This window comes from Rhinatrema bivittatum, chromosome 17 (genome assembly GCF_901001135.1).
Source record: "Rhinatrema bivittatum chromosome 17, aRhiBiv1.1, whole genome shotgun sequence".
In the NCBI taxonomy this organism is placed as follows: Eukaryota; Metazoa; Chordata; class Amphibia; order Gymnophiona; family Rhinatrematidae; genus Rhinatrema; species Rhinatrema bivittatum.
The window spans coordinates 16,783,510-16,806,996 of record NC_042631.1 but is presented as its reverse complement, the minus strand read 5'-3'; the positions used below and the strand labels follow the sequence as shown (position 1 = coordinate 16,806,996).

Sequence of the window (23,487 nt, the reverse complement as noted above, 5' to 3'; positions counted from 1 at the left end):
CTCCCTTACAGTGGCATAAAGCGCACATGCACTGTTAACTGGATTAGAGAGAAGCATTCCGGGGAGCTTGGCTAGTTAGGAAGGGCAATACACTTTGGGCCTGATTTCCAAAAGGAAATATGTGCATGAATGGGCTTTTGAAAATTGCCCAGGGCGTTGTATGTGTAAAAGTACTCTCTCATTCACATATGTTTTTCTGCATGTACAAATAAATAAAGGGGCATTCCGGAAGGAAGGAAATAACAACAGGTGCACTTTGCATCTGTATCTGAATAATTTGTCTTTCAAAATGAGCTTCAAGGTTCTTGGGTAGAAAATATTGAAGGCTTTGCTCCTAAATCCTCATCCTCATGTACTATTGTTTCACTGAGGTATAGTGTTTCATTTGACCTATACATATTTTTTAATCAATATTTTTAGCATAAACATTTTATAAGTAAATTAATCTCAGAATCCCATTCAAGAAAAGTTATTTATTGTAAAGATGTCTTTAATCCAAAATAATGTGTTAAACATTTATACAAAGGCATTGGTAATATCAAAATTTACACAGTAAAACAAAAGTGAAAAAAAATCTATAAAGAAAAAATTCATATGAAACACATAAAACAGTTTTTTTGTTAAATTCTACATTTTCTCATTCAATGCTTGCAAAAGCTCCTATAACATGGTAGATTAAAACTCACAAAGCTAAACACTAGAAAACAAACATATAAACAGGTAGGCAAGGTGTAAAACAGTGGAATGATGCCTGTGCTTTCTTTTTGAGAGTCCAAATTATTAATGACTTACTAGATGTCAGAACAATATTTATCTTTAACTGACTGGTAATGAAGTTTACAGTATCTCTGCACTATTTCTACATACCCTATATTGATTTGCTTTTGTTTAAATTATAATTTTAAAAAAATCAACTTTTGTAATTTCTTTTTTTTTTTTTAAAGCCAAATATTCTTATAAAGTTGCAAGTCAGTCAATCTACTGGAAGCAAACTGCAGTAGAGAGGTTTAGTGAAGAGAGCAAAGTAGGAATTAACAAGTGCAGGAGATATGCTCTGCACTAGAGTTTGGAAAACATGTTGTCTATTCTGAAAAATCCATTTGCTCCTAACATTGCTAAGCTGTAAAGATGTACTGCTTTTGGCATCTTATTTATAATATATGCCTGTCTTTAATCGCCTCCATTTTAAATGTATTGCCAAAAACTGAAAGTCACTTTGTAAGTTAAAATGATCTTGAAACAGATTTGTAAATGTGTTGAGTTAAATGCTATTGATTTATTCTTTCTGTACCACATATCAGTCACTTTTCTGGTCTCAGGTATGTATGCGTATTGAAATTATAAATCCACAGATTAATTCCAATGCAAGTTCCTCCCAAGGGAATAAGTTTAAGGAATGTACTGGTCCACTGGGAGAGTTAGAGGCTGACTGGTAGTCTTGGGGGGGAGATTGGACTGGGGGGTATAGTTTTATATGGGTGGGGTGAGCTGTGGTTTTATTAGTATGGGGAGGGCATTCAAGGCTTGGTTTAGTTTTTTGCATGTTTTGTGGTTATACAAATGGGAATATTCTGATATGTTACTTGTTGTCTTGGCCCATTTTTTCAACTGCAAGCAGGGTGGAGAGGAGTAGTATATAAACTAAATATATGGAATGTAAAAGATTTTTTGCATGTGCTTTTTTATTTTTTAATGTGCAAAGCACTTTTGAAGGAAGATGCACAAAACGTGTCTGTTTGCAAGAATGCAGCCACGTATGGATATAGAGTTGACAGAGAAACTACTTTTTGATTGGCTCATCCTGAAATTTTTTTATTATAGGGCAGTATAAGTGGAAAAGTATGAGAACTACCAGAAGACAAAAAAACAAACAAAATGGTATATGTGATGTAGAAATTAACTCAGTCACCAGTACAAACAAAATTTAAAGTGGCCAGAGAGCTTACTGTAAAAGTCTGGTAGATGAGGACTTTGAAGTTGATGCCTCTGTAGACCAGGAGTTAGAGGTTCTTGTTGGGCATAGTGCTTGCTATTGTACCTCATACTTGTACAGTAAAATGTTTTAATGGAGACTTTCTTTAACTCATTTATTTAAAACATGTTTATCACCCTCCCCAGAAAAACTGTCCAAAAGCGTTTTACAAACGTTGGAAAAAGCAACTCTAGCAGGCACTGGTCCATATTGACTGTCTGAAATTAATTCTGAATGCAACAGATAGAACTAGACTTGCTTCCTTATCTCCATATTAAGCGCTGGAATGTTTCTCTAAAGTTTCCATAGAGAGGGGTAAGTGTTTAACCCACACCTAGTGCTAGTTTTTGGTTTTGTTTTTTTTTTTAACAATATAGCGTGTGGGAACTTTATCTGCACACTGTAGTCCACGTTTTCAAAGCGGACTTTGGCACATAAATTCTGGGTTCAGACGGTATAACTGCTCACAGGAGCTGCAGCTGTCTGCACATAGATTTGCATGCAATCGTCTGAAAATCAAAGGTATGGGCCTCACTTCTTTCTCTGGCTGAACTCCAGTCCCGGAGCAGCTCTTGTGAGTGCCAGTAAAAGGCTGTGCGAACTCAATGCCGCAAGTATTTTCACTCATACAACCCCCCCCCCCCCCCCCCTCCAAGTGGCTTTTCAAGAGGCCTTTTACGTGCAATAAACCATGCGTTAGATGCGGAAATGCTTGTGAAAATCGGGCCCCACAATTTTGGCAAGGTGGAGTCTGCTCGAGCAGCACAGCGCTGGATAAGATTCCATTTGCACGCAAACTCGTGTCAAAACTAAACTGCTTTCCACTCAAAATATGTTCCATAGCCCCTCGGCTGATTTTAATTTTGAAAGTAATAATTAAGTGGCATGCCACATCAGGCAGAAAAATAAACTAACATCCATTACCAATAACATGAAAAATAAACATAACACGACAGCACGACCCCAAGCCTTTCTGTTGCACTACTTCAAACCCCCACCGATCTCCACCTTTACTCTCACCTTCCCATAATCCTCTCTATCCATCCCATGCATTCTTGAATTATAAATATTTGTGGCCTCCACTAGGAGGCCGCTCCATACATTTATCACGCTTTCAATAAAGACATATTTCCTTCGGCTTCTCCTGGGCCTCCACACTCTTTCAGTTTCATACTGTGAAACCTATCCTTCTAGAACTTTCTTTCCACTGAAAAATGCTTCTTGTGCATTATTTATATGTTTGAGATATCTGAATGCATCGGATGTCCTTCCTCACTCGCTATACAAGAGTTTATTACAGGACAGCCCAAGCCTTTAGCTACTGTGACCCCATTTTAGCACTTGAAAATCCATGTGACCCCCAGAAGATGAGCAAAAGAAATTAGTAGGGTTGTGGGCTCTCTCCATCCCACCCTCCCGGCACTTCAGCTGATTCTATCTTTCAGCCTGCACCCTTGCCACTCGATCCTCTCTCTCAATCTCCACCCCTTCCAGAGGACCTCCTAGCCTAGCTGCCCCCCCCCCCCCCTCCAGCAGAACCCCACTTACAACCTCCAACTTCTTCCACCTTCCCAGTCCATCCCCCCCTCCTTCTCTTCTCCGGTCACTTCCACATCTGCCCAGCTGATTCTCTCTCACCTCCAAGTCTTTTTTTTTTTTTAATCACTTACCCCATCATCGTCTTTCACCCTATCTCCCATTCCCTCCTCAATCTCATCTCCCATTCCCCACTGGATGATCTGATGTTTCTCTTCTCTCATCCTCCATAGCTGATCCAACCCTCAAATCGCTCCTGCATCTGATCCATCCCTCCACCTGGCCAGGATTAGCAGCAACATTGTCCTTTGGCCCCTGGGCCACAGCTAGATGACCAGCACTGGGAAGAGAGGGCAAGCCAATAACCAGGGCAACGTCTTTTTTTTGGGTAGGTTACATGGTGGGGAGCAGAGAGGAGCAGCAGGGGGCAATCTCCACTGGCCTATGCGCACTCAGTCCTCCCCTCACGGCTGCTCCCACACCCAGCTGTGATCTGCACGTGGTGGCAGCAGCATTAGCAATGAAAGTCCGCACAGGGCCTGTGAGCCATTGCAAGTTTACAGGCTCTGATCCCTCCTTAAGCACGGCTCCCCTGCTACCACCGAAGCTCACGCGAGGGTGGGACCACTGCAGGGCCTGTGAGTGGGTGCTGGCTCACAAGCCCCATGTTGACGTCCACTGCTAATGCTGCTGGTGACCCCCAGCCAAAGGTCTTCTTGACCCCACTTAGGGTCCTGAGCCATAGTTTGGGAAGCTATAATACAGTAGATTTCAGCTTTTTAAGTTAGGTGCAAAAGGAACTGAAAATTATTTTGGAAGGATGATTTAGCTAGGCTAATTAAAACAAATACACTTCTAACCGTTGGTCTAATCTTAGTGGGAAAGCACAGAAAATCTGCCCCAGTGATGACGTGCAATGACACCGCTTCAGATACTTCCATGTTATTTACTTTCCGCATGAAACAGACCGCTGAAAATGGCTTCTGTTTTATCATAACCCCATGTGCATGCATCCAACGTTTTCAGTGTAAAAAGCATTTACGTATATAGTTACACAAACAGATCTAGGCATAAGCATTTTGTCTTTTTCTGTGCGTCTAGATGATTTAGTACCTGGTCGATTTCTGCAACTGGAGCATTAACAAGCCCCACTCCAACTGGATTTATGAAGAAAGGATTAGAAAAAACACAGTTCCTGCACCTGCAAGACTTGGAAAAGTGAAGGGCTATGCACAACCTAGGTGAGGGAAAATTAAATCGCGGCTGACTTTCCAGTGAGCTCTGTGTGCATCTCCTTGAAGCCTGGGGCTCGTTAACAAGGGTGAACGTTGCATGCTCTTAGCTCCTTCTTGTCTTTGCAGCTTGTATACTGAGAGTTTTTGAACCGTTTCTTCACCGTCATGAAGCGTTCTTGAATTCCTCCGCCACATAAGGTGGTACATTCCGTCCACGTAGTCCATGGCCTCATTTTGCAACCTAAACATGAAAGTCATTGGTTCAGTATGATGACAGAATCACAACTTTTCCTATTACAGATCCCTACGGAAGACCCTTCCCCTTGACATTTCCACAACATCCTTCCAACACTAATAATCCATTTGTATTCTCTCTCTCCCATTGAACATCATGACAGTGGCTTTAGGCCTTGCCAAGACAATCCCAGCGACTTCACACACTGTTCCTCCAAGTTCTTTGTATATAAATTGTATTCTCCCTGTTCATTGTAAGTTATTATCCAAGTTTCACTCATCCTGTTCTATGTAAGACATTATTCTTTATATTGTCATTGTAATTGTTGAAATGTGAACCGAAGTGATTAGTAACTTTCTTCCCTGAACCTCGGTATATAAAACTGTTAAATAAATAAACTTAAAAAGATACAGTAATTGTTAGATGGGGGGAGAAGGATAGGGTGATGCTACTGCCTTGTCTTTCTGAGGCATTAGAAAGAGCCGTACACCAGGCACCGGATGTGGTCCTTCCACAGTAAAAGCCAAGCAAAATATTTCAGTCTTTTTTTGCTTCTTCCTCACCCGTTTCTATATATTCCTCCCCTTCTTCTCTGAGTGTCACGAGGCCAATGGTGCAGTTCTTTATTTTTAGAAGAGTGTGAAATTATTCACGCAGAATGTGAAAACTGTGAAAACAGGAAACTTCACCCTTTCAAAATTACCAACAGCTATGGCAGCATGAAGCCGCCGCTTTCAGTAATGTTTTCCATCTTAGTGAAAGAAATGATTTCTAGTTACCCTTTTGTATAAGGCATTAAGCACTTTGGAGAATTTTTCACAAAAAGTGGGAATATTTTGCTAAATTATGGGAGAACTAAAAACTACTTGTTGAATAGCCTTATTTTTGCCGAGGTCCATATTAATTAGTGCAGCGAGCAGTCTGTTACCTGCTTAACATTTACCGGGTGATTTTAGCAGGTAGAGTCAGTGGGCTGTATCGTCTGCTGAATCCGGAAAACCTAACCTGCCATCTTCAAAATAGCAGGTTAGGTTTAAAGTTATCCAGGTCTGTTTACTCTCCCCAGCGAACTTGAATTATATTCGGCATAGAGTCAGTTAAGTTAAAATAAATAACTGAAAAGCGGCAGCCATGGGGATCTTCCCAGTTTTCCAACCGAAGGGAAAAAAAAAAGCAGGCCATTGCAGCCTGATGTTCTCCCCTTCCCCAAAATATCAGGCCCTCTCTGCCTCACAACACAATGTAAAATGTTATAATTTACAAACTGCCTTATTACAATATAAAATGTTATTTTATTAATATATTATAAATATTATTTTAAATGCTATTATAAAAGTGATTAATGAATGTATTAACTGTTACAATTTATACGCATCTTTAGATTTTAGACAAGTTACAATGTAAAATAGGTAGCCCGATGTGATATCTCGATCGAATGTCAGTATATAAAAGCAAATAAATACACAAACAAACAAACACACCCTGACTGCCACTCTCCAACCCTCCCTACACCCTGTCTGGCTAAAGCTCTCTCTCTCTCACACACACACACACTCTCTCCCCCCAGGCTCACACATGCTCTCCCCCACATGCTCTCTTACACACACACACACACACACACCCACCCCCCAAGGCAGCAAAAACCCCTGTCCTCTCACGCTCTCGACCTCGGTAGGTCACATCTCTGCCCCCCTTCCTGCACTGCTATGCTCCTTTTCCTGTCACCCCCGTGGGCCCACACAGCAGGGAGCATGCGCTTCGCTGGTGCATCTGTCTACGCGAGGTCCTCCTGGCTCAGAGACAGGACGTAAGGGCCGCCACACGCAGAAAGGGGAAGGGGGTAGGGAAATGTGCATGGAGTGGCCAGCCAGCTATTACCCTACCGCTGCCCGAGTGCCTCCCTGTCGCAGGCGGGCTGCAGGGGCAGCTGGACCAGTCTTTATGGTGCTCCTGGCAGCCTCCTCTGGTTCCAGTGCCCCTGCCTTGCTTTACATATTTATTTACATTTTCCAAAAAAATCTAATCAGTTTGTAAGGCAAGACTTCCATTTGCTAAAATCACAGACTCTTAACAATATGCATTCATTAGAAATTAATGCAAAAAAAACCAAACAACAAATGAGGCCTATTTTAGTTTTTCCCCAAACTGAACAAGCAAAAACTGGCCTGATAAATACCCCCAAATTTGGGGGTATCTTCAAATAATTTTTAAGAAAAGTGCCCTCCCCAAAGCTGCCTGGCACCATCCTGCCCCCCCCCCCCAAAAAAAAAAGCCAAGACACGAGGGGCCTCCACTGCCTCTGCCCCTTCTCCCACCCTGCAGCTGCTCAGCATCAACTTCTTCCATCAACCCCCAAAATTATCTGGACAAACGCCAGCCAGGGAACTTAATGCGGATATTCAGCAATGCCGGCAAGCTGCTGAATATACCCGGTTATTTATTTAGGCTTTTTATATTCTGCTTTTTCAGGCACTTCAAAGTGGATTACATCCAGGTACTGTAGGTATTTCCCTGTCCCCAGAGGGCTCACAATCTAAGGTTGTACCTGAGGCAATGGAGAGTAAAGTGACTTGCCCAAGGTCACAAGGAGCGACAGCGGGATCTGAACTCTGGTTTCCCTGGGTCACAGCCTGCTGCTCTAGTCTAAACGTTAACCAGTTAGGTTTATCCAGCTAACTTTGGGACTGCTTTCCCTTAACCAGATAATACTGCTCTACGGACCACCCGTGACACACAGATAAATTGTTAGCCAGCTAAAAATGTATCTGTCTATGTCAGAGTGATCCGACCAGCATGATTTTTAAATCTTAGGTTGTCTGGCTAAGCCTGAGGTTGATATTTAAAATGGCTTCTCTGTCTAAAAGTAGCCAGTGTACTCTGGCCAAGACTGCACTGACAGCTGCGTACTCACAAAGAACTCGCGGGTGCCAGCACTCTCAGGCAACGCAGGCAGCGCCTCACTTCATCCATCACGGTGTAGGAGAACCTGCACAGCCTTGACTTAAAGAATGGCTCAGTCCATCTCATGGTACAATACAGCGTAATACACTCAGTCACTAGCCTTATGTAGCATTCTTAGAGCAGTTGGCAGGGTCAGACGGGTGCTTTAGAGGATACTGCTCTGCAGGTCAGCATCTCACCTTCAGGCATGGCTCTGCAGTTGTCCCAGATGTCAGAAGAGCTGCTAGGAGTCCCTCCTCTTAATCCCACACTTCCGTTCTCTACTTCTCGTGCTCTCTCTTCTCACTCCTCTTGTATCTCTTCCCTCATCACTACCTCCTGTCTCCCTTCTACATTTGCTACTGCCCGCCTTCCTATTATTCTCCAGTTGCACCTCCTCCTTGCTGCTTCTTTACTCTGATTGTCCTCCTGCCCAGCCTGGTCCTAGTCTTATCACACATCAGGCACACTTCACTCATGCCCCCTTAATGCCCTTGCCCTCCTCTTTCCTGGCATGTCCAGTTGCTCTTTTCTGTTACACTGTAACCCCAAGACAGGACAGAGGTTGACATGAAAAAATTCCACAACCATTTTCATTCAAGCTTTCACTACAGAAAGCAAAAACAAAAAACTGTTGTAAAGGCAGCAATGCGAGGGAAACAAAAGTGTCCCCAGGCTCTCTTACTGCCTTGGTGCGCAAGGACATCACTAATGGTTTGGTCTTCTGGCATCGTTTTTGGAGGCACATCGCAAAGAGCTCGCGGGCTTAGTGGATGCAGTTCCCTGTAGAGCATTTGTGAGCTGCAGGGAGGCTATGCCAGCTACTGCAAGAGATTCCTGATTTGGAGATTCACATCAAGTTACCTTGAAATAAGTGCCAGGGTTGGGTGCGAGGTCTGGTATTGATGAACCTCAGCAAATGAGAGCAGAGTGCGTGGCTGCGGTACAGTTTTAGGAGTGGGGTTAATTAACGTCCCTCCAGAATTGAACAAATGCATGACTATCATCAACCCTTTGCCGGCGAGATATCGAGATGCTGTGGGCGTCTTTATGAAAATAAACAAAGCAGTTGGATTCGACAGAAGGGTCCCATGGGGCCGATGCAATAAATTTTGCGGAAAATGGGAGCTGACTTTTCAGCGCCCGCTTTCTTAGCGCTCGCGGGGGGGGGGGGGGGGCGTGCGATATTTATTTATTTATTTAGAACTTTTCTATAGCGACATTCATATAAAACATCAAATCGGTTTACATGGAACTCGGGTAATTTAACACGGAAGCAGAGGCCAAGGTTTATGTAGCAGAGGGTGCACTAAACAGGGTCATCTACAATAAATTAGGGGGTCGGCTGCCGGTTATGAAGGCAGACGCCGGTAAACTCGGCATCGGTTTTCATAACCGGCCGTCTGCCAGTAATGAACACTGATGCAGAGTTTATCGTAATCAGTTTTTATTACTGGCAGACGGCCGGTTATGAAAACTGACACAGAATTTACCGGCATCGGTCTTCATAACTCGGCGGTCTGCCGAGTTTTTTTTTTTTTGTTTTTATTGAAGAAGTACCAAAAAGTATTTTTTTCTGCTTTTCTGTACTTCTACGTGCGCTCAGCTATTTATTTATTTAAACAGCTTTTTTATACAGACATTAAAGTACACATCATATCGGTTTACATAATAACAAAAGGTAGAAAATACAAATAACAGGGGGAGGGGACGGGGAGAACTAAGAACCGGGGGTCGGAAGGGGTTGACCCCAAAAATTAGAGAGAAAGGAGAGAGGCGAGAGGAACGGTAACAAAGGGTTAATTAAGGTGCAAGAGTACAAAATATATTGCTCAGATATTGATGCCTGCTCCAGGCAGGCATTAATATCTGAGCGATAAATGTGCATCTGTGACGCACATTTATTTTTTTGAATGCGGAGTGAATGAGTATTGCATTAGGGGGCGGATTAGCGCCTATTTAACCTGTGTCCGACAGCGGGTTAAACAGTGAGTGCACTGAATTTTATCGGCCCCCATGTGTTTACTGAAGCTTATATAGATGGGAAGCAGCAGGAGGGAGAACAGCTGGGGTCCACCACCTTAGACTGAAGACACAGGCAGTGCAGGTTACACACAGGACATCACACTCAGTAACAGACGTAGGACAGATCTTCCACTCTTCAACGCTCCTCTCCGGCAAAATCCTTATCTTAGCCTAGAGCTTACCAGCCACATCTCAGCACTGACAAGGAAGGGCAGTAGGAGGGAGGCTTTTATACATTTCAGAAAGGGGTGATACTGAACTCCAGCGGGGATACATGCTTTAAAGAAAGTGCATTGATTAATTAAGGAACATATATGTATTTTAATGCATCGGCAGTAAATTCCATGACGTCCTTATTTAGTACATTTCAGGCTAACAGCTGTTGGCATGCACATTAGCATGTATTGCTTGCTAATTTTAACTATAGAATGATTAGAGAGCTTTTTATAGAGTTCTCCTGCATTGCTGGAGTAAATTATCTTCATTTTCAAATGCTCAGACAACTGTTTAGAAGAGCCCATGGTTGTTGAAAGTAATCAGAACCTGAGAGTTTAGAAGGGTCCTAGTACTTGTTCAACTGTGGTATTGTCTTCACCTGACTAAATTAAGGCTTAATGACTCAAATCAACATTTTAGGCCTGATTAATACTTTTTTTTAAGTTGTCAATGAATCAATTGGAAGAATGCCCAGACTCACATGCCACATTTATGGTTTTATTATTTTCAGTTTGCTATTTATTTTGCAGATTTTAACAATCTTGCATTAAAAATTGCAGATGTTGAAATTTAACTTTGTTCAAACAATAAACGTCCATAAAGGAAAAGCAAAAACAGAACCATAAATAATCCTTCTGGTTGATGAGGTAATATATTTATGGTTGACGCAACAAAAATGTATATAGTAATGCACATTCTCCTATTACTATGATGGTCTTGCCTATAAAAAAAAAAATCTTTTGTTGCATCAACCATAAGTACATTAGCTCATCAATCAGAAGGATTATTTGTAGCTCTGTGTGTACCACATAAAGGTTGTATCAGCTTCTGTTCACTTACGAGATTCACTGACCCGTACAATTTGACCAGGGGTGCCTAAACGTTTGCACGCAGCCGTAGACAAATGTAAATGTAATATCTTTTCCCTGAGCACAGCACATTTGGTCATACATACCTGGATACTGCTCCCCCTCGGGGTCCTCTTTTGCTTGTTCACTCCTCCTTTTCTCGCGGGCCTCTTTCAAACGTTTCTTCTCTGCGCCTGAACTTCTTGAGCATTTCCTGATGCGGCATTTTTTACGCTGCACCGTTTCTGGACAGAGAGTGCCACCAAATTGTGGCTCCATTTTGATCATTCGTGTCCTGATCATATGACCCTTCCCACACGACTTATTGCATTCAGACCATTGGGACCACTCTGTTAGCTCGCAGTCCATGGCTGGGAAGAGAAAATAAAGCAGCAGCATTACGGTTGGGCAGAGAGGATGGGCTAATTTCGACTTTTTGTGCCACTGTGCTACTATGTTCCTATGCGACTATGTTCTCCTTTATCAGACACAATAGAGAATAAAAGCAACAATAAGCAGGACTGAAAAGGATTTCAGGAGTTCATTAATATATTCTCTGCTTCCTGGCAGGATCCATTGTGTAATGCCCCTCACCTTTAATCTGAAGTGCCTCTGGCATCATGCTGCATCCAAAGAACATGACTGAACTTCCTGTAACTCTGAACAGTGTGTGGTGCTATGCTGGTGGTACTGATCCTGCATGCGGCTCCTGTGTTCCTGCTTCTGTCTGTGGACCCTGCTCCTGCCCTTGCCTTGCTCTTCTCCCTGCCTTGACCTTTGCTTCTGCTTGGACTGATCCTGTTGTGCTTGATCTTGGCCTGTTATCTTACTCTTCCTGAATGCTGTCTGCCTTGACCTTTGGCCTGTTATCTGACTCAGCCTCCATGCTGCCTGCCATGACTTTGGCCTGGTATCCAACTTCGCCTGTACACTGCCTGTCCTGCTTGTTCCTGGACTTCCTTTGCTCATTGGGACCTTGCCTAAATCCTGCCAGCCCCCGAACCCAAGATCTCAGCCTGCAGGGAAAGGGGTTGGAAAAGGTGAAACACAGACCCAGTCCCCAATTGTCTCTGCCTACTGCCAGACTGATGAGAGTTCTTTCTGTGGCTTGCCCTGCCCGACATACCTTGTGTTTCATCTCTTCTGCAGGGGCAGCAGCGTAATGAGAAAGCTGTCAGTTCTCATGCTTGCATTCAGTGCATAAAAATCGCTCTTTTAAATATTATGCAGCTCGTACCTTCTTTGGCAAACAGAATCTTGGAACGGTATTATGCAATGTCAAGATTAGGTGCAGGAGGTGTATCTTAAAACAGACCTGCACAAGTACAAGCACGATTTGAAATTGCATCGTATCTCCGCTCACACGCCGGTACGCGCATGTATGGGCTCGCACGTGTTCGTTTTAAAAGCAGCCTGTAAGTTTGTACCTTAGCCAATGGAGGGAAAAACTGAATTTTGCCCAAGGTCACAAGGAGTGGCAGTGGAATTTGAACCTTGGCTTCCCTGGCTTGTGGCCCGCTTCTCTAGCCACTAAAACTACTCGTCTGCTGGTCAGGCTTTAATATATTTTTTTTTTTTTGTTTTGTTTGGCAGATTCCATCACCTCTTTCTCAACATTGCTGGTAAATTCTCACTCATTCCTTCCACATGCTGAAATGAATAAATGAATAAGGTTAGGAAGGGAGCTCAGGCTCCCTTCCTGACCTTAGCCAATTGGAACTGAAAATCAGCACTGACATGATTTCACCCCAGGACCGCTCCTGACGCTGCCCCTATATCGATTGGCTCAATTTGGTCACCTTCTGGAATTTAGAGAGTTAAATTTAGATGGTCAGTAGGACTATTTTTAAAAGCAGAGGTTTAACTAGCTAATTCCTGAAGTTAGCCCGTTGAAGCTTTTGAAAACCCATCCCATTATGACCATCTAAATTACCCTGGATTCAGCAACACCCACAAAATTTACTGTGGGTTCTGCAAGAATTTACATTTCTATGGTGTCACGTCTTCCCCCTAAAAACATCTTCAGCGTTCACAAAATCCTCTCTGAACCTTGTAGAGGACTGATGTAGAGATGAAGAATCAAATTAAAAATGGATGTGAACCCAACTGACTTATTTTAATTTTGAGTGCCAGGAACAATTTGCTCTAAACGATTTCATGACCTACACCCCTATGGCATTACACTTAGTTTTATTGTCCATGATTTTCAAAGCAAGATAAATTAAAATGGGTTTCAGAAAGGCTTTTGCACTTACGGCACTCTGGCAGCATGCACTTTTCGACTTGTTCCAGCTCTTCATTGCAATCTCCGAGCTCAGCCGGGGATTTCAACATTCTTTGGCGGGTCCTCATACCTTTGCCGCACGTTACACTGCAGTCACTCCATTCAGACCAAGGGGACAGCATGCATGGAATTGTGTCTAAAGGCAGAAAAATACTCAACATGAAAGAAAAAATGCACAAACTTAAATAAAATAATCTTTCGTAGAATATATATCGGAGTTGTAGTCCTTTGCTAAACCTATTCTCGTGGGAACCTTTGGTTGCTGGAAGTTAGCATTCGCTGAGGTAAAGAGTATGACAAGATGCTGTAATAATGCATCAAATTGCCCAGGAACTTTTACAGAGATCAATTTCTGAAATCCCACCTCTACTTGTAGTAAAAAATTGGAGTCTACATTCATCTTCAAACAGCAAAAAACGAATTGATTGTTTGAAAACGAGATGAAACGAAAAACCCAATGAAATTCTTTGCGTCTTTTTTTGGTTTGTTTCGTTTCATAATAACGCCCCAAGCTCCTGGCTCGGTCTCCCGCAGCCGCTGCAAATTCCTCTCCCCGCCCCAATGCTGCTGAACTAAAACGATCAACTTCCTCCTCCACCCCTCTTCTAGCACTTTACCCCCACGGTGCATGGCCATAGGACAAACTTGCGCCGGCCTCAGGACGGAGCCAACCCCATTTACATAGTGGGACCCCCAAGGGGCAGAAGCAACGAGGGATCACCTTCTGCCTCATTTGGACTACAGGAACCCCCATGGATGGAGTACACTGATTGGTGGTGGTGGAAGGTGGGGTGGGGGGGGGGATTAATTATTTTATTTCGGTGGTGCAGAGGGTTTTTATGGTGGGATTGGGAGAACCTGGGCCGTTTATTTCTTTTCATTTGTTTTTTTTCATCTTAGTGTTTATTTCAGTTCAAACAAATCAAACGAAAAAGAAAAAAACAAATCTATATAAAATATTTATATGCACACTCCTAGTAGAAAATATAGAGCAATTTCATAGGCGATCTTGTGCTTGCAGAAGGGGTGTAATCATTGCACTTCTGATCAAACTCCCACCTTTCTATCAACCAAGCTCAGCTATTCTTTGCCAACAGGATAACAACTGTATTTTCTGTTCACAGAATTTAAATCGGCCTACTAAGCACAGGCAAGAAGGAAAAGGGGGTTGGATTCAGATAGAACAGAGAAGGCCATATTGCCTTTGCATCGAGCCTTGCTGCGAGCACACCTTGAGTACTGGGTGCAGTTCTGGAACTAGAAAAGGTGCAGAGGAGGGTGAGAAGGTGACAAAAATGATAAAGGGGTTGGAACGGCTCTCCTATTACGAGAGGCTACACAGGCGAGGGCTCTTCAGCTTGGAAAAGAGTCGCCAGCGAGGGGGACATGATAGAAGTTTATAAAATCATGTGTGGGGTGTTGCTATTGCTATCCCTGGGAGTGAGTAACCAGAATTAGATCTACTTTCTGGGATCTGCCGGGTACTTGTGACCTGACTTGGACACTGTCGGAGACAGGATGCTGGGCTCAATGCACCTTGATCTGACCCAGCATGGCAATTCTTATGTTCCTAATTCAAGGGTGTTTTTCCCTTTTGTGAAACATACTTTGACTCAGAGTCAAAATACATTGTGTGGTTTTCTGTCATAAAACCGTATCCTTATAATTTAAAGCATGGCATGAAGTTAGGTATTCTGCTGTAATCCCCTTGTTTAATGTATTCTGTTATCTCAAAATAAGTGAGCAAACTATACCCTTCAAGACATTTATGATAATTGTATCGTATTATGATTTGTATCAGTAAGAAAGAACCCAAGATTTTTCAGCTAAACATTTGGTATTGGTAAATTAATTCACTGTGATTGTGAGCAGAGGCACAATGTAATAGCAATTACTGTTAAAGATGTCACATTTTACTAACAATTAAAGCAACAAAGGCTGAGACTTGGCTGACTAATCAGGATTCAGGAATTTTCAAATAGGTTACAACACTTACGGCATTCGGGCATCATGCATTTCTCCACCTCACTGATTTCTGCCTTGCACATGGATCCGTCTGCTGGAGTCATCTTAATCATCCTGTGTCGCTTTTTCGCACCCATTCCGCAGGTGGCACTGCACTCTTCCCACTCTCCCCATTCAGTCACAATGCAGCTGCTGGGAGCTAATGGAAACATAACACAAAAAGAATTAGACGGAGATGATAACAGATTTTTAAAGACGTGGTTGCTAAGTTTATTATTTGTAATGCATAGATGAAAACTTATGGGAGTGAATTTTCATAAGCACATTATGCTCATAAAAAGCCATTTTACATGCATAGGCCATTTGACAGTTATCCTGGGGGGGCTGTGTGCAAATAAATATGCGCAGAAGCAATTTCATGCAAGTACTCAAAAAAGGCATGCAGGGGGTGGAGCTGGGGGCAGGGAAACCCATTCTTTTTTTTTTAATCAAGCATGTGCACATAAATGTATGCGCGGACATTGATACCTGCTCCCCTGCGTAAAGGCTGTACAAGAGTTTGCACGCACCCTCTCATTTTGAAAGTGGACATAAGCACACTTTGAAAATTAGCCCTTAGCACCAGGTTATAAAATTGGGCTCAGAGAGTGAGCTGAAACGATGCAAGCTGCCTTACCTAATAAGCTTTGCAGTTGTAATCGTCTTTCCTTGGCTAACACTTATTACTGAAAAAACTATTTTACCAGCCAAACATCATTCTGCCCCAGCTTCCTTCAGGAAGTTGGGAGCCACTTCCTGTGGGAGTGAAAAACCACAGCATTTGCCAGGGAAGCTGAAGAAAAGCAAGCACGCAGCAGAGTTCTGGCCCCTCTGTCCACAAGATATCTCTACTCCTTTTCCAGCTGAGTCAGAGATGCGGTTCTACCCCAGGCATAGGGAGAGACCAACTGTGGCCAGAAATGGTCCTCTATAGCAGTGGTCCCCAACCCTGTCCTGGGGGCCCCACCAGCCAGTCGGGTTTTCAGGATATCCACAATGAATATGCATGAGAGAAAATTTGCATGCACTGCCTACATAACATGCACATTTTCTCTCATGCATATTCATTGTGGATATCCTGAAAACCCGACTGGCTGGTGGGGCCCCCAGGACAGGGTGGGGGACCACTGCTCTACAGGACCAAGGCTTTTTAATGTAAACCAGGTGTGTCTCGTGGCGGAGGTCCCACAACTCCCCCGTTGAGGTCCAGAAGGTAGAGGTTGCCATCATATAATGCAGTGCTGACCAGTAAAGAAGGTGCAGCCAAGCTGGAAGCCCACAGCCGCTTGAATATCAATACTTACTGCATTCCTCATTAACAATACACTTCTCAGTTTCCTCCGTGGGCACTTTACACACAGAGCCATCCTCGGGGAACTGTTTCACATATCTTTCTCTTGATCTCATGCCCATCCCGCAGGAGACGCTGCACGGGGACCAGGTGATCCATTCGGACATCATACAAGTGGAAGGATCTAGGAACGTAATGCAAGACAAGAAGTTTAGCTGATGCCAGGGCCAGGTTTAGGGATAGACCACCCGGGGCATGTGGCCTTGGGCACCAAATTGTGGAGATGTCCACGAACTGGGACTCCCCCCGTCCGGCTGCTCTCTGATTTCCAGGGGGAGGGGGAACCCTCGTCTTAAATTACTAACATTAACTTGTTCAAAATTTATTGCAAGAAATGTGAATATGCTAGAAAATATTTTATTTTGCTTTTACAATTTTGGGCATGGTTTACTAAGCTGTTTTCCCATAGATGCTGAATGGAGAAAAAGCCTTTGGAAATCAGGCCCTTCTTTTGCTAAAATAAGTAAATAAATAAATAGAGAGTCAGAGGAGTTAACCCCGCAGAGGCTTTTAGTTCACGTGCAGGTGTATGGGGCAATATTCAGAACTGCGCAGGCAAGGGTAAAGTCCACAGTTATTTCCCCTCAGTTCTCAAAGGCAAGGTATGAACATGCTTTCCTTTTAAAAACTGCCCAATGAAAAAGATCCCACAGAGATTTGCGCCCTGCTCTTTCTGACAGGACTTGTTCTGGCTAAAAACACCACCTGTGATTTTGAAAACAAAAAATTATGCCCATTGCCGCCTCCTCTGGACTAACCCTACCTGAGAACGCCACCCTGAAAATGAGGGCAAAAGTAAGATCATTGTGACAATTTTTAAATAGCCATTTAAATGGCTTTTGAAAATTGCCCTCTAATTTGCATATGCATTCATGTGCTGAACAAGATTGGAAAGGCATTCCAACAGTGCATGTCTGCTCAGTAACCCTTCTTCTCTTCCTCCCCTCCAATCCTCGGTCCTTTCTTCCCTTCCTGCTCAATCCTCCCTTCCTCTACCAAGTCAATCATCCCTCTCAGTGCCCCGCTCCCCCTCCCCCTCCAGCAATATGCCTCAGTCATCCTACCGCTCAAGTTCAATCTCACCCACATCACCTTGAATTCCCACACTCAGATTCAGTCATCCTCCTCAGTGTCAGTCACCTCTCCTCCCCCAAGCCACCTCACTCACCACCCTCTATCCCCTCTCCATTGCCCCCAGCAGCTCCCTCCCTCTCTCTCAGATTTAATCCTCAGGTTCCTCTTCCCCCAATGACCTCCAGTTTCCTCCCACCCACTCCTTCTGGCCAGTGCCATTTTGTATGGGGAAAAAAAAATAATGGAGCTGGCCTCAGTGTGCTGCTGCCATTTTCAGTAGTGGCAGCAGCAGAATAGGAGCAGCCAGAGATCACTTCTACCCTGTGAAGGAACTTTCAAATTAAGAAGTTCTGAAGAAGGAGAGGAGGACTCAGGAGTGATTTCTTGATTGCTGGTGGCAACGACCTTCATTTTTTAAAAAACACTGAGGTAGATATTCAAACTATAGTCGGCTGTCTGTTAGCCAGATGGACTTATCTGACTAACTTAGGATATTCAGCTGCACGGCCATGCAATAATTTATCCAGCTAAGTAGCACCATCGCAATATGCCTATTGCCTGCCCACAAGTTAGCCAGCTAAAAAGTTACCCAGCTAAGTGGCAGCCGCTGAAAATAGCTGGATATCCAGTGGTCGCTGCTTAGCCAGTTAAGTCCTACTTGTTCGGCTAAGTAGCTTTTGAATATCCGCCTCAGAATGAATAAAAATGAACACATTTGGTTTGCTTTTCTTTTACAAATATACAAATTAAAACAAAATGGAAAATTGTTTAAACTTTCTCGTTTCATGTCAATCGACTGCACCTCTCTAACATAAGAAGTGCCAGGCTGGATCAGACCAAGGTCCATCGAGGTTAGCATTCTTGTCTCCGATGTTGGTCAATTACATATCCCCGGCAGAGCCCATACAGGAGACCTAATTCCTGTTACTCCCTCCCAAGGACAGCAATGGCTTTCTTTAGTCTGCCTGGTTAGTAATGTGCTATGGACTTTTCTATCAAGAACTTGTCCCAACCTCTTTTAAACCCTGCTCTGTCAGTCTCCTTGATCATATCTCCTGGCAACAGATTTCACAGCTTGATCATGCGCCGCGTGAAAAAAGTACTTTCTGTGATTTGTTTCGAATCTGCTCGTTGTCGGCTTCACGGAGTGTTCCCTTATTTTAGTGTTATTTGCAAGGATAGATACCCGTCCTTTTATTTACCCATTTCACCTCACTTATGATTTGGAAAAAGTACAGCTGTACATCAAAATGGCGCCCTTCACTCAGGAGGAAGGCGCTGCAGTGATGTCACGCAGACAGCATCACTTGAAGAGGACCCTGGACAGAAGAGCACGCGTGAGGCCTAGGACAAGGCACAAGCTTAGGTTTCGGTCACGGGGCCAGGCCTAGGTCTCGGTGACAGGACCCCTCATAGACAGAGGAAGTTGGGGCTGAATGTTTTTTGGGGGGGGGGGGGGGGGTGGATGAAATGGGGAGGAGCCATTTCATTTTTTATGTTTTATTTTTGTGTTTTAAATTAATGTTTGTTTCATTTCTGCAAAGGACAGAAACAAAATAAACATTAGACGAAGTGATGCCGGGTGGAAAAAACAAAACAAAACAAAAAAAAATACGAAACAAAATATTTCCCTGCAAATAAGATACATTTATTAATCTATTTTAAAACCCACACCCACAAATTAGTATTTTTATGAAACTATGTTACCGTAACTTAATGGCAACTGTTTAGTTGATATAATGTAATACAGTTAGCAATATTAATTTATGTGCCTTATTGTAAACCGTTGTGACGGCATCTAGCTTAACGCCGGTATAGAAAAGATTTTAAATAAAAATAAATAAATCCCTAGAAGAATCATATTCTATGTATTTCATAAAATGGATAGAGAAAATATATTTTAAGCATGTAATAAGAGTAACAATTTTCACGTAATAACCGGATTTAAATGTGGAGGCAGATAATTCTAAAGTATGCGCATCCTCCACTTCTGAAAATACTACTACCACATGTGCTTGGACTTCACCAGTTCACCGATTCCTCTACCAGTTCATCCAGGCCTTCAACCATTCACCTAGACCTTCCAGCATTAACCTGCTGACTGCCAGTTGCCCTCCTTAAATTCACGGACTTCTAGCTGCACTGAGAGGAGGTGATCCAAAGGGCATACAGGTCAGAGGAAGAAAAGTCCAAACACAGGCCGGGGGGTTTCAGATCTTAGCATGGACTTTTCCAGAAAGCGATGTGCAGGAAAAGCGACCGCAAGTTACCCATGCACACTTTGGAACCACAGCGCGCGTACTTTTCCAGGAAAACCGCTACCCCGAAGTCTATCCGCAGAAAAGACAGTCACAGGTGACCATCCACGTCTGAACCTTTGCTTTGAAAATTGGTGCAAAGCTGGGGGTAAAAAGAAGGGATGTGCAGAAATCTTTTCAATTTTCTTTTGTTTTCTCTCTTTAATTTGTTTTCTTTTATTTGAAATAAAAAACATAATAAAACAAAAAAAAAAGAAAATGGTCCAGTCCTCTGCAAATAAAAAAAAAACCACTCAGGCCATTTCCTAATACCCCAGGCTTCCCCCGGACTCTCTCATCTCATGAAGTTTTCAAATCTGTTTAAATCGTGACAGGGCAGGAGTCATTTCATCCTGCTCCGCTGCTACCACTATTTCAAATGGTGAGGCTGGCACCATAACTGCTTTCTTCTACACAAACTAGCACCAGCCCATGTCACATGATTCATTTAATGTTCATGTTCTACATTTGTACTAAAACTTAGTGGATTTTAGATGGTGTCTAATCTATTCATTGCTATCATGTCACAAAGGAGTTCATTATCCGATTTTTTTTTTAAACTAGCTCCTAGTGTACTTGTTAGTTGAACATTGCACTTATTTTTCAATAAAAAGTTACCTTCATCACTGCAACCTGGTCCCATGCATGGCTGGAAGTCCTGGGTGTCTGGGCAAGGCACACTGAGGTCAAGCTGTGCTTTTAGCATCCGCTGTCTCATCCTCTTCCCTTTCTCACAGGTGGCGGAGCTACAGGCTGACCAGGGTGACCAGTTTGAATAGATGCATGTTTCGGGTGTGTCATCTAAACGCAACGGAAGAAGAAATATTTTCTCAGATGCTTATAGGGTGTGATAAGAATAGTGCAACTATTAGATGGTGAATGATTTACTAAAGATAAAACATACAGCTTCACTTTGACTCAAAAATATGTTTAATGTCACAAATTAAATATTGATAGCAATGGAATCCTAAATTATGAATTTTCCCTTCATATGTGCTAATGCTAATTTGTTACTGTCATCAAAACTAAACCAAAAAGTATTCTATTTGCTCATGTCAGATATTTGAGGTTACAAAAGAAATTATATTATAACAGAACTGCCACTGAATAAACTATTTTTAACAAAAGAAACTTCAGAAATACCATGCTGGGTCAGATCAATGATCCATCAAGCCCAGCATCTGTCTCCAATCCATGTCGCAAGGATGTAACCTGCAGATCCCAAAGGGAAGAGTCATTCCTTGTTACTCACTCGCAGAGTTAAGTGGGGCTTTTCCAGATCTACCTGGCTAATTGTTTCTTGACTTTTCCTCCAGGAACTTGTCTAAGTTCCTTTTAAAGCCAGCAGTGCTAGATGCCTTGACCACATTCCCTGGCAACACATTCCACAGTTTGATTGTGCATTGAATTAAAAAATGCTTTCTCCAGTTAGTTTTAAATCTGCTGCCTGTTACTTTCATGGGTTGTCCTCTACTGGTCTCTTAGTACTGTCTGAGAGGTAAATAACTATTCCCTATTAACCTGTTCCACCCAACTTGTGATGCCATTTTAGGGCATTAGGATATAAAAGAATATTCTATGAAAAACCATTGAACATAATGGAAGTTGTAATGAGATACAATTAGATATTGCAAGATCTTTTTGAGGACTGGTTGTTTTCAATGGAGAGCACACAAACCATAGAACAGTTCACATGCCGAATAATAGTTCCTATGATCATTGTCCACCATGCCATGTTGAAATTACTAACTATTAATAGTATTATAGGGATAATGTACAAAGGCATTTATGTGCATAAAACACAGTTTTACAGATGTAAATGAGCTCTTTGAAACTTACCCCAGGGTTATATGAATAAAAAAAGTGTGCGCAGAAGTGATCTTGTGCACTCTTATGCACACTGCAAACAGGTGTTCCTGGGGATGGGGAAATCATTTCCATGCATACTACAGATTTTGGAAAGCGTGCATGGAAATATTCGTGTGGACGCTCACACTTAATCTCTAGCAGGTGCAAATCCATGTGTCTGTGCCCTGCTAGGTTATATGGTCCTGCTACTCTTCAAAAAGGACTTACACATGGAAGTCCACTTTGAAGATTTAGTTCTAAAGTCCTTGTGAGCTGTTACAACATTACCCTCCCTATGTGTAGTTTATAGTGTCTGGGGGGGATTTTAGTCCTTCGGGAACTGTTTGGCAAGATTTTGCAAAAGATGTGATTAAAAAAATGTGAAATATCTGACCCACCACCGCTTCCCAATAATCTTTATACTAAAATAGCAATTCCTAATCTTTCTTTCAACAATTTTCGCACACTATTTGCTGTGTACCTACGATGCTGTTACTTTGAAAGCCCTGGGAGTGCTTGTTTCAAATACAAATAAAGCGGAGTTTCATGGCGCACGAGATCTCACCTTCTTCCTTTTCTTCAGGTGCAAGATCTGCGACGATATCATCTACGTTATCAGGTACAATGTTGCACTGTTCCCCCTGGTGAAACGCAATGAACAAAAGAGTTAGGTTGTGATGATTTGCGCAGCACTTCTTGCTGAAAACTAAAACAGAAACGTCTGTAGAAAAAAGGGTGAACGAGATCAAACGTTAGCTCTGGGTTTGAAATGTGGAGGAACTCTTAGATGATGATTGACAGTAGAGGCGTGCTTTTGTCTTTAAACAAAAGAAAAAACATGACAAAAACACGTTATGTTTAAAAACATATATATATAAAAAAAAACAACACGTAATATATATTTTTTGGGTGACTTTCATTTGAGAAAGTCAATAACAGACGCAAAATATTCTCGCCCCCTCCGCGGTCCACGCTTACCCCTTCAGCCGAGGCCTCTGATGTAGAAAAAGGTGGGAGCAATCCCCGGTCACGCCTGCTCTCCAGTTCCTGGTTCGATAACGGCACGGGCCAGTCCAGAGTCCAGAGCCTCAGGGCCCAGTCAGTACCATGGGAATTTATTCTGCCCCTTTCTACATCGGAAGCCCATGCAGAAGGGGGGAAGCATGGCCCATTTCTTTTTTTAAATAAGGATGTCCATATTCAGAAGTTATCCAACTAAATGAATATTTGGGCACTTTTTTGGCTACATTCTAGCTGGATAATATTAGTTATCTGGGTAGAATTTAGCCGGATAAGTTAGGGGCATTCCAAGGAAGTAACTGGGAGGAGTTGAGGTAGCTGGATAAGTTATCCATTTAACTCCAATATTCAGAGATAGCAGCTAGTTAGCTTCTCTGGCTAAGTCTGGTCAGCCCATAGACCTGCCCGGATGTTAGCTGGATAAACTTATTTGGCTAACTTTAAGACAGCCAGATATATCCATTGTGTGGCCGTACCACCAAACATATAGGGTAAGTCAGCCAGATAAGTTTATCCAGATAACTAGCCAAGCTGCACAATGGCTGAAAATGGTCCTCATAATGCTTATCAAGTAAATCAATTTTGATTTAGCAAATTAACTG

At 42.7% G+C, this 23,487-nt stretch overlaps 1 protein-coding gene across 2 annotated transcripts in view; it reads right to left on the bottom strand.

Annotated features, from left to right (window-relative positions):
* Positions 1–458: 458 nt before the first annotated feature.
* SPON1 (spondin 1) overlaps positions 459–23,487 on the bottom strand; it is a 310,402-nt gene continuing 287,373 nt past the window's right edge. For both annotated transcript variants that reach the window (XM_029582226.1, XM_029582225.1), the window contains exons 10-16: positions 22,431–22,506; positions 20,636–20,818; positions 16,600–16,770; positions 15,288–15,455; positions 13,263–13,427; positions 11,115–11,378; positions 459–4,984 (exon numbers count right to left, since the gene is read on the bottom strand). In XM_029582226.1, the coding sequence (XP_029438086.1) occupies positions 4,821–4,984; positions 11,115–11,378; positions 13,263–13,427; positions 15,288–15,455; positions 16,600–16,770; positions 20,636–20,818; positions 22,431–22,506 (1,191 nt within the window). In that variant the 3' untranslated portion in view covers positions 459–4,820. The remainder of the gene's footprint in view (positions 4,985–11,114; positions 11,379–13,262; positions 13,428–15,287; positions 15,456–16,599; positions 16,771–20,635; positions 20,819–22,430; positions 22,507–23,487) is intronic.